Raw genomic sequence first — 15,275 nt, 5'->3', positions numbered from 1 at the left:
CATAGTGGAAAAATATTCTCTGCTATACGATAGCTTGTAAAACGTTTGTCAAATAAAAGTCCTGTTCGAGGATCTGTTAACGATCTACGTAGATTTGTTGCGAAATAAGTTTCGTCGAATTGAAAAGAAAAGTGACGGTTTTCGCGCTTTCTCTCGCACCAGATCGTTCTTCTTCCTCTCCAGAGGATGGACGATTATCTGTGCAGCTGGTCTCCCAGTGACACGAAACATTTACCACCGGCTATTCGTTTCTATTGTCGGGTTTTCTGCTCCATTATAGGAAACCTCTTCGCGTTCCCTCGTTAAACGACAAATTAGTAGGGCGAGAAATTAACGGATTTATCTGTTCCCCTGTTCCTCGTTGGCTTCGTATCTTTCCACAAACCGCAATTTTCTTCCTCGAATCCCCTCGAGTGGCAGATTTTTCCTCGTCTCGCTAGAATTCTACGCTGCGTTTCGTAACTGTAAAACCACCCGAAAGAACTTTTAATTCTTACGTATACATCATCAACTTGATAACTACGCCGTGTTTGACATTCTTTTCATGTTTGACATGTTTTTGCGCAGATACACGCGGAATCAGCGTAGGAGAATGCTTCATTTTACAAAAATTGAAGCCCGAATACAGCAAGATGGAATTGTAACACAATTTTTATAAATTTAACTGTTACATTCTGCGTATTTCTAATCGGATTTCGTTGCCTCGTACTTTGTAACTCGTACTTGGAAAAGAATGGAAAATTTGATTTTATAGTCGTAAAACACATACCTATACACGTTCTTGAGACATAACATACATAGGTACATAGATGTATTTTATCGATATTAAACAGACTAATAGACACAGTATATGTTCGATATAAAATGAAAATAATATATAATAATAGTAATAATAATAATAATAATACAATGGAAATCAAGTAAAAGTTATTTTACGATAATTGAGATGAATTTTTTAAACATTCCAAAAAATTACACAGTGAACATTATTAAGCGATATTTTGACATAGAAACCTGTGTAAACGCATTGTTTTAGCTTGACAAGAGAGTTATCTCGTTACGAAGCTTGAAACTGTCCGAGATCGGCATTTCACAAGTGCTCTTCCGTTACTCGATGGTTACAAAAGATCTTCGGTTCTCTTATAAGCCAGTAATATCCTATGCAATTCTCTGATCAAAGGGAATAATAAGCATTACATAGCTAAATCTGTAAAGAAAATATCAGAGAAGAACAATTTACGATTTATTCAAGTCGTCGATCGTTATAACGTTTCTGAATCGTGGAAAGAAATTTTAGAAAAGAATCCAATATAGAATCTGTTAAAAGTTCGACTTTATTACATTTACTTTACGATGTTAAACCGTCGATAAATTCTTTCCTCTCGAATAAAACAACGTTCATTCGTTATCTATTCGAAAATAAGAAAGATCTTCGGCGAAGGTGTGGTTGGAGATAGGTGAAAAGAGGAGTTTGCGTTTCGTCCCGGGACTACCAGTGGACTCGTCAGTAAGGCTATGCCCGGTAGTCCCTACCTTAGACGTAGAGGGAGTCTCGCTAGGTGCGTTATTTGTATCGTGCGCTATTTGTATCGTGCGCCCGTATATTCGACCGCTAGCGAGATAGACAGACTCGTTGTCGTCGTAGTAGCCCTCTGGTGTTGACGGTTGGTACCCGCGGATCGCCCGGGAGGTGTTTCGCCGCGTTGATGCCTCGATCTGTCGGCGTCCTATTGATACCGATCCGCCACAGATCGTTCTTTAAAATAAGATTCGTAACATTCTGGACCAACATTTAGGTTCGTTTGCGACAGGTTTCTATGGTACAGTACAGTTGCCCAAAAGAGGAAACACAGGTACGTACGATGCAGACGAAATGCGGTTACGCGAGAACATTGCGGTAGATTTGATCGAGGAAGGCGTGACGATAGTTGCGGTCAGAATTTGCGGTCAATACAAGGCACGACCAAGATTTCAGACTTCGAGCGGAATAATCGAACTTTTCGTCGATCCGAAAGCTAGCGTGTTCCTTATATGTTTCAGGTGAAAGATTCCAGTCGCCAGATCTTCAAATTTTCAAGTTTTCGATTTTCCAAGTTTTCGAGTCACCGAAGCCTGAAAAATTCATCGAACGCGTCGAATCTTTAGGTTTCTAAGTTTTCAAACGCTCGAATCTTCGGACATTGAAATTTTTGTAAACATCCAGCCATCTAAATTTGCTTAAAGTTCAAACTTTCGAACGTTCAGGCACCCAGATTTCCAAACACTCGAGTTTCCAAATTTTTTAATCTTGCGAACCTTGAACACGCGATCCTTCGAACTTTTCAATTTCCAAATTCCATCGTATCCCAAAAATTTTGCCTGCTATTGTGCCTGATACCATCCAGCCATTTTAAATTTTTGGATGAAGATACACGAAAGTATGGGATTTAAAACTCGGATAAGTTTTTTTATAAGAAGTACGATCGAAACTTCGAGCGACTTTATCGAACGATGCAACATATAATAATGAATTTCATTTGTAGGCTGCTAACGGTGGATTGGTGATGGTGACGTTTTATAATTACTTCGTGAAATGTGGCTCTCAGGCGACCGTCTCCGACGTTGCCGAGCACATTTACTACATTAAAAACCTAATTGGTGTGGACCACATCGGTGTCGGTGGCGACTTCGATGGTATCAACAAGTAGGTACATTTTTTTCTTTAACACGTTCTATCGCGCAAATCCATATACATATGCACGATAGAATACACAATCGCAAATAAATAAACCTTTCGAAACTTTCCAATTTCTGCAGTTGTTACTCAGAACTTTTACGTATTAGCCGTGTTCGATGGTAATAACGTTTCCTAAAATAGTACACACATGTTAGATATATAACACGTAGAAGCCTCAGATGGTAACAAACGAATAATTGTCATTAAATATACGATGTATACAATTTCTGCAGTTGTTACTTGGAACTTTTACGTTTTAGCTGTGTTCGATGATAATAACGTTTTCTAAAATAGTACACACATGTTAGATATATAACACGTAGAAGCCTCAGATGGTAACAAACGAATAATTGTCATTAAATATACGATGTATACAATTTATATACAGGATGGTTGGTAACTGGTGGTACAAGCGGAAGGGGGTGATTCTACGCGAAAAAAGAAGTCGAAAATATAGAATAAAAATTTTTCGTTTGAGGCTTTGTTTTCGAGAAAATCGACTTTGAATTTTCGTTCGGTACGCGTGCGGTACGTTATAACGGATCTCACTGTAGATCGTTGTCTCGATGGAAAAATTAAAAAAAAATTTTTATTCTACATTTTCAACTTCTTTTTTCGCGTAGAATTCTTTCCGCTTGTACCACCAGTTACCAACCACCCTGTATATAAATTGTATACATCGTATATTTAATGACAATTATTCGTTTGTTACCATCTGAGGCTTCTACGTGTTATATATCTAACATGTATGTACTATTTTTAGGTTATTATCATCGAATACAGCTAATAACAACCACCCTGTATAACCGCAACACAATTAAACATGTATGTAAATCAAAAGATCGTTTATATCGTCAAATATGATTCATTCCCGACGTATATATCTGTCTAGAAAAACTCATAAAAGGTCCTACGGTATTTTTCTGCTTGCCTGGAAAAAGATAAACACGAAGAAAAGTCGTCTTCGTTATAAGCAACCGGTGGATCTTTACGGATGTAAATATGCAAAAATGCACAGAATGTTCGTAACACGCAAATGTACGTAGAATATTCAGAGTCTAGCACCTGGCATAGCTCGGTAGGTGAGACAAGTTTCTCCTTACGTTCTGTTCCATTATTTTGCCTTTACAAAAATACGAATCTTTCGTAAAAAGAAGTCTAAAGAGAAAACACCTCACTGATCTCATTAAAGAAATAAAATATACAAACTCGAAGATGGTATCTCGCTGGGGGTAGCCATCCACATGCTATTTAGCAATAAAGCTAAACAAATTTACCGAATGTCCAGCTAGACAAATTGTAAAGTACAAATTGAATAATAAAAAAAAAGAAAAAAAAAATGAATCTGCACAAATATCCGCGGTCCGGTTATGAGCCATTTCTATGAATGGACATCGAAGTCGGTGTAATATCCGAATAGGAAACATCGTGAATCGTGGGTCCAATTTGATATTCCATAAGTTTAATCAAGGGAGTACGCACGGCTGTAATTAAGCTTTTCGATGCGGCGACGTTGGTCGAAAAGATTTATAGTCACAAGGGTGCGGCGGCGTAAACCTTCCTGTGAACACATTTACCGGCTCGTGTCGGGTAATTCATCGTGTTTGTGCAAGTTATCGTAAACCGATGAACGGAGAATTAATGGCACTGTAAATCTAATTACAAGACCATAGACTTTCCGTTTTTCCTTTCGATATTCTGTTACACGATGGATGCTTGGTGGTCCGTTACAATGGGTTATCGATCATCGAAAAAAGAAAAATAAAAAGAAAAAATACAGAGAGCAGGAGAATGGAGTTTGAGGTACACGTCGGAAAGAATTACGGGTTGTTTAACTCATTTGGATTCATGGTGGGAAAGATAAGCTGTAATTTAATGCGTTTGAATGTAAATCTTCGTGATTAATGTCTGTTATTACTGGATACAAACTGATAGAACGAACGTGGGACAACAGTGCTTGGACAAATGTTCCTTTTATTTATACACTGGCATCGATTTAGTAACTCTTGATGTTAATTAGAACGGAGATTATTCGCGAGGGAAGTAGAGTCGTTTGAATAATTATCTAATGGAATAGATTGTACGTATACAAACGGATATATTCAATGATCAAAGTTTCACTCTGAGGTGGAGTTGAATGTAAGTGCCCCAAGAAATGCTCTTGATGTTCAACAAAAAGGATTTATTAAACGATTAACGATCAACGATTAACAATCACGCTTCTCGAATGTGTTTGCTTCGCTGTTACGCTAGACCCTTCGCACTTCGTTGTTCGAAACGGAATGAATCTCTTTCTTTCTTTTCGTCGCCCCCTCAATATCCCCACTATCCGTGCGTTTGTTTGGCATCCGCGACCGTTGCTATGCACGCCTTCTCGAACATTCGGCGAAAGGACCGTTGGGATATTGATAGCTCATTAGGTACTTCGCTTCGGCGATATACATTGTTGCCGAGTGTCGCGAAGCCATCGGAAAGTTCCATTGTCGCGTGGCGCTACAACTCAAAGTTTCTAAATTTTGTAAAACGAGCAGATGTATCTTATACGAATTCCTCGTCTCTTCAAATTATTAAAATCCTCGTGTATCTAACAATTCATCAAATCCATCGTTAATAACCGTAAAAAAATTACGATATAAAAATTGCCATTGCTCTCTATTCATTTTCATCGCTATAATTATTATACGTTACTTGAAATAAATTGGACATTTTGACACGCGCATTGTAAAATATGAAAAGTCGCAAAGATCAACGTTGCAACTATTCATTTCCAGTTTGATCGTAATCAAACTCGGGCACGGCTTGTTACAAGGGATCGATTCTGTTGACAGGACACCCAGAGGACTGGAGGATGTCTCCAAGTATCCGGAACTGTTCGCCGAACTTCTTCGAAGTGGGAACTGGAACGTGTACGACTTAAAGAAAGTCGCCGGACTGAACCTGCTGAGAGTCCTTCAAAAGGTTGGAACGCGTTCAAATCTAAATTCGAATCTTCCTGCCAGGTTGCTACACCGCGAGCATCCCAATTGTTCCCTATACGACACGAAAATAAAAACAGTCTGTAGTCTGTTGTTTAATTCTTTGATTCTGAAAATCGAATAAATTTGAAGCAAGACGATTCTACAAGAGTTTTAATTAACTTTCGCTCAATCGATTATTAAACGAAGGATATAAACGAAATAAAGGAATTGAAAGGGGAAACAAACACTTCTCTTCTGAAAGACCATTTTCTCTAGGAAAAGATGGAAATATTTTTGTTTTACGAAAACTTAGGACAAAAGTAAAACTTTTTTATGAGAATGATATCTTGCGTAGATTTGCGATTTTTTTTAAAGAAAACTTTTTTAAAACTGCACGTACGTGTTATTTGTTTCAGGTGGAAAAAGTGAGGGACGACATGAGAACAGCCGGTATGACGCCTTCCGAAGAATACCTTCAGGATTCTCCCGACACAACGGGCAGTTGTGCGCTCGATATCAATTCCGTGCAAACGGTCATGGAGATTTGATCGTTCTATCGTGCCCTTCTATAGTTTCCGGATGGTGTGCAAATTACTTCTCCACGAGCACCCTGCCGTCCTATGCTCGACTAGACGAGCTGAGTCGCGTCGGAACCGGAGAAGTCCTAGCAGAACGAGCGATCCAAGAGAGAGAAAGAGAAAGAGAGCTTCTCATTGCTTGATTCTTGCCCGCCTACAAAATCTGTCCCTTTTTAGATGCTCAATCAGGATAACAATTGAACGAGAGAAAAAAGAAAGGATGAAGAACCTACCTCGAACGAAATACACAGCTTCGAATGTCTAATTTGCTGGGCTGTAGGTTTCTTTTGCTTGAAAGCACAAACATAGAATATTATTATTTCTCAACGAGCCTCTGCAAAACTGTTAATTCGCCATGTTTATAATTATTCGAACGATTAAGAAAATACGACGATCGTGTTTTTATCATAACATTTATTTTATTATCGTTAACGTTAAAATAATCATTAAGCATTACGAAATTCACGTTCTAAATTACCCATGTATCTGTCAACAATAATTTAAGGCTTAAGTTTTAAGTAGAGGAAAACTGATTATAAAATCATCTGTATTTTAACATTTATAACAACCATATTTTGGTATCTCGTACATATGTTTCAGAACAGACATGTACAAGGTAACAATGCTATTTTTCATAGGAGTAATAGCAACGCATTGTAAAATTTATTATAAAAAGAAATACGTGTATTCTAATATGCAATCTTTGAATAAAGTGTAAACAGATTTTTCTCCATTTCATAGTTTTACGATACAAAAGCTGTTAATTCGAAGAATTGTGTACATCACTGGGAGAATTTAAAATTTTCATTGTCGTTCGAAGAGTTATAGAGCGCTGTGTTCTTCAAGAAAATAAGTTTTGTCGAAAATCAGGCTATATCCTACAATTTGATATTGTATACGTGCAACGTATATATACCTCCGACGTATGTTTAAAAACACCACTAAATAATTTAATGAAAAAGAATTTAGTTTCAAATCGATCAGTTACAATTAAAAAGGTCATACTTCTAGATAATGTTTTTGACGTACTAGAAGTACCAAATTGCATGAAATTCTTGTAAAAAATGATTTCTGAAATGCCAAACAAAACGATCAATTATGCGTAAATCGGTACACCGAAAAAAATAAAGAGAACATATTGTGACAATATAGAAATCTTCTAAACTATGTCACTGTCGTACTGTAAAAGAAAAAAATATTATGTGTAAACCTGGCTGTGTATCTTCATATGTCTTCCCCCCTTCGTTGCACCAAAAATACGTGCACTTTAGCGTTAATAATTTGAGGAATCAAAATGAGCAAACCCATATCTGAAAGAATCACGGGTTTATTTGAAAAACATTATTATAGTCGTTGAAGTGAAAAAGGTTTCAGAAGGAAAACATATCTGTTTTAACGAAATGACGCAAAGAAAAAGCATATTCGCAAAGTGAATCTTGCTGTTAGTATTATAGAGAGGAGAATATTGTTATACAAAACAAAATGCTTTCAAAAAATAAGAAATACTTGGATAAGATAAAAATTGCTCACAAGAACTATTGTCGATAGAATTCAAACGTGTGTGAGTGTTTCTCAACGTGTTATGTCGGATGTAATCTATCACTTATACACATCCAAATTTTCCTCGACAAAAGCATCATCTAATATCTTCGACGACTCGTTGGAAGTTTCTGGGGTTTTGATAAAAATTCACCCCTGCGATTTTCATGTGTCACCATTCACCTATTTGTGTCCTGTGTGCACTTACTATGTGATTCATGCGAGTTGATTCTTCGGAAAAAATTGCTATCGGATAACAAACAGAATGAAGATAACTCGTATGGATTATACCTAACTCCTACACGAGGAGTAGGTAAGAAACTTTAGAATATCAAAAATTCCGTTGTAGCTTCGCAGCGGATTCTATAAATAAATGTTTCTATTGTATACTTGTCATTGTTCGACTATTCATTTTCCCTTATCCTTATTATACAACAGATTTCCATATTTTCAGAACATTTCACGTAAGTTGTATTTTACAAAATGTAATTGTATGAATCTAATTATAAGAGTTTTATTAGTATCAATACCTAAGTATTTTTTTAAATTATTACGTAATACACATACCTAATAATAAATAATAATGCAAGATTTTTAGGAAAATACTGTATATTTGAATGTTTCGTTTCTTAATACAAATGAAGAAGTTTTCCAATTCTACATATTTGTCCTTATCTTCTTTTTCTGCATTTTGGTTTTCAATATAAAAACAAATTATTTAATTTTGTAAGAAGCTGTTGATCTAGTTGGCGAAATTCAAAAGCACATTGATTTCGTTCAGTCTTAAGATCGATTTCGTGACATAGTAAAGATTCTAAACACAATGTAATTCTTAGTCTTCCATATGCTTCGACTTTTGTAAAATAATTTTTCGCCTTTGAAAGTGCTTTAATAGCTTTTAAGATTACTTCCTTTCGCGCCTTGTCACATGTTGGAGCAGTAGCAACTAAACATTTCGTATATAAAACAAACGCTCTACCTTGATCGTAATATCCTCCATGCGCTAAAATTTGTGTAATTGCTTCTTCTACTAAGTTTAGTGCTAAAGTTGGCATACCCATTATTAACTGGAACGTTAATAAAAGATCAATATCATACTCATAATATCTATAATATTTATAATGTAATCAATATCTTCAATATCTTTAAATTAATGAAAAAATGTATTAATTAATCTAATTACCTGAATGTTTGCAAGATGCATTTTTATTAATGCTTTATAATAAGATAAATGATTTTTTACTGCAAGTTCTAGAGCTGTATTTAGAAGTACTAAAGAATTCACTCCTACAATCCCATTCTCTGGTGAAACAGAAGCGCACATTATTTGACTTAATAAAATCATAGTTCTTATTTTATTTTGAGGTGTTAATTGCTCTTCTTTGCCAATGCTGTCGATACATTTTAAACCTTTTGGATAATCCCCTTTCTCCAAACAAACTTCCGCTAACCTAAACATTCAAATTTTTAAAGACAATACAGACCCTGCATAATAAAACGACATATTTTAATATATCGCTATACCTAAATTTAGATTCCAAAGGATCTAAACTTGAAATATTTGACGCTATTGCTTCAGCTTCACTCCACTTTTCTTGTCTCATTAATTGTGTAAACACATAAAGTTGCTCGCTTAACTTCCATATCTATGAAACAAATAATATTTAAACTTCGTTATATGATTCATTCGGTTACGTATAACATTAACCCTTTGCGGACGAGTGTCGGCAAATAGCCGTTCAAGTCTTTTCACCGTTGCGAACGCGTGTCGGCATATAGCCGTTCGAATCTGTTCACAGTTCCGGACAGTTACCTTGAAGTGACTGGCGTACGTCTATTTTCCTAAGCGATAATCTTATGCGTATTTACGCATGGTTATAATAAACTAAACAGTATTATGTTTTTGATGAAAGAAAATTATAGATCTTTAGAAATCTTATTTTCCGTTTAACGTAAACTCGCGATGCAAGATGATGGTCGAGTCAGAACGAATTTCAATCTTTCAATGGCATTACCAAATGAATCAGAAAGCTTTTTATGTATTTTACATATTTTTTATAATACCTTATACACGATGCCTAAAAGTTCCAGAAAATACATGTTCGATAATGATAGTAGTGATGACGAACATTAATTTGAACCTGACAAGATAGAGGACGACAACAGTGCTTCAGATAGTAGAAACGAACTCCGTTCAACAATGAATCGGCTCAGACGTTTCAATACTTCTAGTAATAGTGACAATGATGATGAACTAAATATTGATGAAAATAATACAAGCCTTAACAATGAATAACGCAAACGTTCAACGTGTATATTTTCTCAACTGTGCGCGCCAGTACCTCTCGTCCACAGCGACGCTCGCTTGTCGAGCGGCCCCGTCCGCAAAGGGTTGATTTCTAAATGGTACCTTATTACACGGTTCATTAGGAAACCTCTCCTTGGCATGAGCAAGTACGATGTCAACCAAAAAATATTCTCCGAATTCTACTAAGATATTCGCGATATTAATGACAACCTGGCAAGTAGATGGTCCATTAAACATATGCTGTTTTTTATCCCCTGTATTATGTAAAAGTAATAACTGAGCACAAACTGAAGACATCTCAGTTTTACCGTAGTATGCCCATAACGCAGATTTTTCGGCATATGTCATTGACATTAAATCTACCATAGAATGTTGACAATTTAAGACATCGGATTTCATCAGAGTCTGCAATTAAATATTAAGAACAATTTAATCTTGAATAAGCATTAGAACACACATTGAATACAACTGAATAAAAGAAATACCTCGAACACTTGTGATGGACTCTTAGCTTCTAAAGCAGAATTATGAGCATATGCAATAAGACCTAATCCAGTTGTGTGAGTTATTCCTAACATACTTGCCTTGCCAACTGATCTTTCTATCAATGGTCCCCTAAATTATATTACAAATATGGTGATAAATATATATCAATGCAAGTTAAGAGATTTTAACTTACTTTTGTTTGATAGTTAAATAATACATCCAAGCATGTGCTAATTGTAAACAGACATTGTCTCCAGCTTCTTGAGCCATCATGATAGCTTCTTTCAAAGCAGCTTGTGCTACTTCCCTTAAATGAGAATGAAATGACAACATGAATCGTATACAAAATTCTTAATTTTTAAATTTATATAAAAACGCACTTATGATTAAATTGAGCATGTAAAACTGCTAGATTTAAAGCTGCATATCTGAAAATGCGAGATTTATCTTCAGGTGCAGAACGGTTTTCCAAAGGTGCTAATCTATCAAAGCAGTGATAAAGACTATCTATAGCTCCACAGTATTCATTGACCCTTAAACAGTTTAAATAACTTAAATAATGCTGAAACATATTAAAGATTATGAGAAAGTAAGAAATACAAAAAGATATTTAACTGCATCTTTTAAAATATATATAAATAAAATGTGTTCTCACTACATGATACTCACAGCTTCTGCATAATAAGGACTACAACTTAAAAGTTCTCGTACAAGAACTTGCAGTTCTGCAGGAGACATCGCTTTATGTTCATCTGTTTGTATAGTATGTGCTTGTTGTGCAACAAGTAATTCAGCTTGTCTTCCACCCCAAGTTGTTTTAATTCTTTCAAAATACAGAGAAATTATAACAAAATACATATATATCACGTAACAAAATTACAGTTTATGAATATAATGAACACATACTCATTTATATGTGAATCTTCTGTTTTAGAAGCTGCAGATATATCAGAACCATCAAACGTATTAATTCTTTTATCCAAGTATTTTTTCAAAGCTTCATAAAGAGCTACAACTTGATCAAAAGGTAATTTTTCAAAAAAGATTATAACTCTCCTTATATATAGCCCAAGCACAGAATTTTTATTTAGGGCAGGTAAAGAAAGAGAATGATCCAATGTTGGTTTTATAAGACGTCCAACATTATCAAATAAATCTAATAATCCTTCAACCCCTTTTCCTCTTAACATATTCAATTGAACTTCCATATGATGTGCAAACCGATGTAAAATATATTCAGGGGAATGTAATATATTCAGAAGTGTATTAAGATCCATGTCAGGGGACTAACAAAAAAGATAAAAACATTTATTATTTAATATATTCCAATAAAATTAAATATTAACCCTTTATAATAGTATACATATGAATGTGTGTGTGTACGTTTGTGTGTGTATAGAACATTTTACTTTATTTAGTGTACAAACAATATATTAAATAAAATCATTTTATTAATGCTTACTTGAATCAATTTCAAAGCGACTAAACAAAAATCACGTCTTTCCACAATTGCTGGAACAAAATATTAATATTAATAGTAACATTAATAATATAGTATTACAATATTTATAATAAATTTAGATTATGATGTCTATAAAGATAGTAAATTACCTTTTGTTGTTTCATTGCAATATTCTTTAATCAAAATGACAGTTGCTATTTTGTATGGTGTCAAAGTTTCTTTTTGCACTCTTTTTATATTGCCATCGATATTCATTAAATCCGTAGACATTGTGATCAACGGTATCATAGCACGTATTTCAACTAACTATATACTCTCCATTTTAAACGAAAAGAAGATTTTATATGTATGCTAATTTATACATCTGAAATTAGCAATGGTAAATGAATTTATACTTATTGTTATGGTATACCAGGATTAGTTCGATATTATCACGGTGAGGGAGCTTTAACTCTCATATGTTTCATCCAACGTCGCATCCTCTCTGTATGTACATACATACTTAATGACAAATCCGTAATCACGTAGTTGACAACCCAATACTTAACATGGTTATGTGTATTTTAATGCATGTTGTGATTTAAAAGTTTAGTGCAAAGATAACATTACAAGTTAGGGAATTAATTATTAATTTTGTAGTTAATATAAATTTTATTTCCAAAATAGGAATCCAATTGCACATCTACTTTAATTGATCTTATTAAAGCTTTTTAAAAATGATAAAAACATTTATATTTCTTGATTTGGAAACAACTGGATTAATTACAAAGAATTATATGCCAAAAATCACAGAAATGTCATTAATTGCAGTATCAAGAACTGCTATATGCGATACTACAAATATTTCACCAAGAGTTTTACAGAAACTTGTTTTACCAATACATCCAAATGTACCTATTTCAAAGGATATTCAAACATTGACAGGTATCTAACATTTAATTATTTTTAGCAAACAATTTTTATTCTACCTTAAACGAACTGCTATATCTTTCTATTTTTATATAAATAAAACTTATATTATTATAGGCTTATCCAATGAAAATTTAAAAGAATTTCCATGTTTTAATTGTGACATATATAACTTAGTATTAAATTTTATAAATCGATTAGCAGCACCAGCTTGTTTTATAGCTTATAATGGAAATAATTATGACTATCCAATATTTTTATCAGAATTCAAAAATATTGAGAAGGTATATGTAATATTATATCGTAATATAATTTTACAAATTCATGAATAATCTGACTTATCTCTTTAAAGAATTTCAGTGAAAATGTTTTAAGCATTGACATGATGCATCTAGTCAAAGAATTTTTCTCTTGTAAACAAAATCCAAGAAAAGAAATGAATATTGTACAACCTATTGCTAGTAGTTCCAGTTGTACTGAAGTTAGTATTTTATTGAATGATGGTTATGATAAGATTTTATCTGATGCATTAGATTCTATTATGGATGCAAATTTTAATTATCATAACAAAAATAACACTCCAACTAAGATTAAAGAAACAACAGTTCATTTGGATAGTGTATTTAACACTCCACAAACTAGTTACTGTAAAAAGATACAAAAAATCAATGAAAAGACACCTGAGAATCAAATTATAAAATTACAACACTGTGATGAAAATTTTCAGGATAGAAGAGGACGTAATGTAAGAAGACAATTAGATTTTACAAATAGTCGGCCCATTAATTTTAGATTGAGTAGTGTTTATAAACATATTTTTGGTAATAACCCTGAAGATGTACATAGTGCAGAAGGTGATTGTCTTACTATGATTCGCTGTGCTATCAAATTAGGAAATTTCTTCGTAGAATGGACAGATTGCAATGCAGTACCTTTAACTAATTATACCAGCAAATAAAATATATTTGTTGAAAGAGTAACATTTTTTTTTTGATAATATTGTATTTATGATTCCACTTAAGGAAATATATTTATTAAATGTGTACATATATTGGATTATATCAAAATCTATTTTATCTTCTGAAAATAGTTCAAAATATAAATTTTAGTACATATATTACAAATTTGTGATAAATTTATAGTTACATATATCACAAAGTGATAAATGTAACTATAAATTTAGAAATTTATTTTACAATGTGTACATACAAATTTATAAAGCGTCTAAAAATTTTTTATAATAATAGAATATACATATGTATATAATAACAATAATAATAATACCTTATCATATATTAGAGTTTGTTTTCTTTCTTCTTTAGTATATATTTTCTTAACTTAGGGATAGTTATTTTAGTTGAATATCTACGTGAAAAAATAAGTCGAATTAGATGGGATAAAATTTTTTCATATGACACTTTGTCTCTGAGAAAATCGAAATTAAAAATTTGTGAAGTATACTTTAACTTGGCTAAATACTCACTAGGTATGAGCAAACAATCAATAGAAGGTTATTATACATGTGAAAATAAGTCAAAAATACAAAATTAACTTTATTCATTTAAGACTTCATTTTTAAGAAAACAAAATGTAAACACGTTTAATTACGAACTGGTCTGATAAACGCGCAGGAAAATTAGAAGATTACACAAAAGGTCTGATTTGTTTGGTCTGTATCATTGCTTCTCTCGTCAGTTCGAATTATGTTACCTATAATACATACATAATGACGTAACTAGTACAGTGCGTAATTATTCCAATTATTGTTTTATTATGATAACTAATATATACCTGGGTTATTTATGTTATTCTTTAATGACAATAATTCTTCCGAGGTTACTGTAATGTAAAAAATAATAGCTTTAGATTTGATACAGACTAGCAGGACGTTATCATTGTGAATAATCATTACCTATTTCTCTAAACGATATGTTTATAAATGTTTTAGCAAAGAATTTGCAAAGAAAATGTTTTACATATTCATGTGGGACAAAATCCACTTATTTGTATCAAGTTTTTACACTAGGAAGTCGCATAAAACAAATACGTATTTTAATATAATTTAACACATTTTAAACAACATAACTTACGAATATATTTGGCCAATATATATTTATCCGTTGCATTCTTTTCAATATCTTTAATGATGTTTTTTAAACGTTGAGCTATATTATACATTTCCATCTGGCTAATTCTGGATAATAAATTGTACTTTTCATTCCAATAATAGTCTAGCTTCCCTTGCTCACAAACATGTTGTAATTCTTTAAGCATCTAAAAACAGCAATAATTTATATGGAAACATGTAATACTTTATAAA

The 15,275-nt window shown here is 33.2% G+C and overlaps 4 protein-coding genes across 11 annotated transcripts in view; 2 read left to right on the top strand and 2 right to left on the bottom strand.

Annotated features, from left to right (window-relative positions):
- Window positions 1–8,186, top strand: part of LOC117159393 (dipeptidase 1) — a 237,171-nt gene extending 228,985 nt beyond the window's left edge. For both annotated transcript variants that reach the window (XM_033339179.2, XM_033339178.2), the window contains exons 6-8: window positions 2,523–2,683; window positions 5,545–5,674; window positions 6,090–8,186. In XM_033339179.2, coding sequence (XP_033195070.1) covers window positions 2,523–2,683; window positions 5,545–5,674; window positions 6,090–6,221 — 423 coding nt within the window. In that variant the 3' untranslated portion in view covers window positions 6,222–8,186. The remainder of the gene's footprint in view (window positions 1–2,522; window positions 2,684–5,544; window positions 5,675–6,089) is intronic.
- A 195-nt stretch (window positions 8,187–8,381) lies between these two features.
- Window positions 8,382–12,557, bottom strand: ida (anaphase promoting complex subunit 5 ida). Its single transcript, XM_033339177.2, has 11 exons — window positions 12,196–12,557; window positions 12,047–12,096; window positions 11,491–11,870; window positions 11,254–11,407; window positions 10,965–11,146; window positions 10,778–10,891; window positions 10,584–10,713; window positions 10,201–10,503; window positions 9,315–9,436; window positions 8,974–9,241; window positions 8,382–8,857 (listed from the first exon to the last, which is right to left on the bottom strand). Exons 1-11 carry the CDS (start codon window positions 12,332–12,334, stop codon window positions 8,489–8,491), a joined length of 2,211 nt encoding a protein of 736 aa, XP_033195068.1. The 5' UTR covers window positions 12,335–12,557; the 3' UTR covers window positions 8,382–8,488.
- LOC117159394 (three-prime repair exonuclease 1) lies at window positions 12,513–14,248 on the top strand. Of its 3 annotated transcripts, none has more exons than XM_076623094.1 (4): window positions 12,513–12,632; window positions 12,713–12,970; window positions 13,073–13,239; window positions 13,308–14,248. In XM_076623094.1, the coding sequence occupies exons 2-4, from the start codon at window positions 12,763–12,765 to the stop codon at window positions 13,911–13,913; spliced, it is 981 nt and encodes a 326-aa protein (XP_076479209.1). In that variant the 5' UTR covers window positions 12,513–12,632; window positions 12,713–12,762; the 3' UTR covers window positions 13,914–14,248. The 3 variants fall into 3 exon arrangements, with proteins under 3 accessions (XP_076479209.1, XP_076479203.1, XP_076479212.1); XM_076623097.1 differs by having other exon boundaries at window positions 12,586–12,970; window positions 13,308–13,436; window positions 13,683–14,248; XM_076623088.1 differs by having other exon boundaries at window positions 12,584–12,970.
- A 240-nt stretch (window positions 14,249–14,488) lies between these two features.
- Window positions 14,489–15,275, bottom strand: part of LOC117159419 (DNA polymerase epsilon subunit 3-like) — a 36,150-nt gene continuing 35,363 nt past the window's right edge. For all 5 annotated transcript variants that reach the window (XM_076622992.1, XM_076622989.1, XM_076622995.1 and 2 more), the window contains 3 exons: window positions 15,046–15,229; window positions 14,747–14,794; window positions 14,489–14,665 (listed from right to left, as the gene is read on the bottom strand). In XM_076622992.1, the coding sequence (XP_076479107.1) occupies window positions 14,592–14,665; window positions 14,747–14,794; window positions 15,046–15,229 (306 nt within the window). In that variant the 3' untranslated portion in view covers window positions 14,489–14,591. The remainder of the gene's footprint in view (window positions 14,666–14,746; window positions 14,795–15,045; window positions 15,230–15,275) is intronic.

This window comes from Bombus vancouverensis, chromosome 1 (assembly GCF_051014615.1).
Source record: "Bombus vancouverensis nearcticus chromosome 1, iyBomVanc1_principal, whole genome shotgun sequence".
Classification (NCBI taxonomy): Eukaryota; Metazoa; Arthropoda; class Insecta; order Hymenoptera; family Apidae; genus Bombus; species Bombus vancouverensis.
Note: the sequence above shows the minus strand (reverse complement) of the source record. Positions and strands in the feature narration are given on the sequence as shown.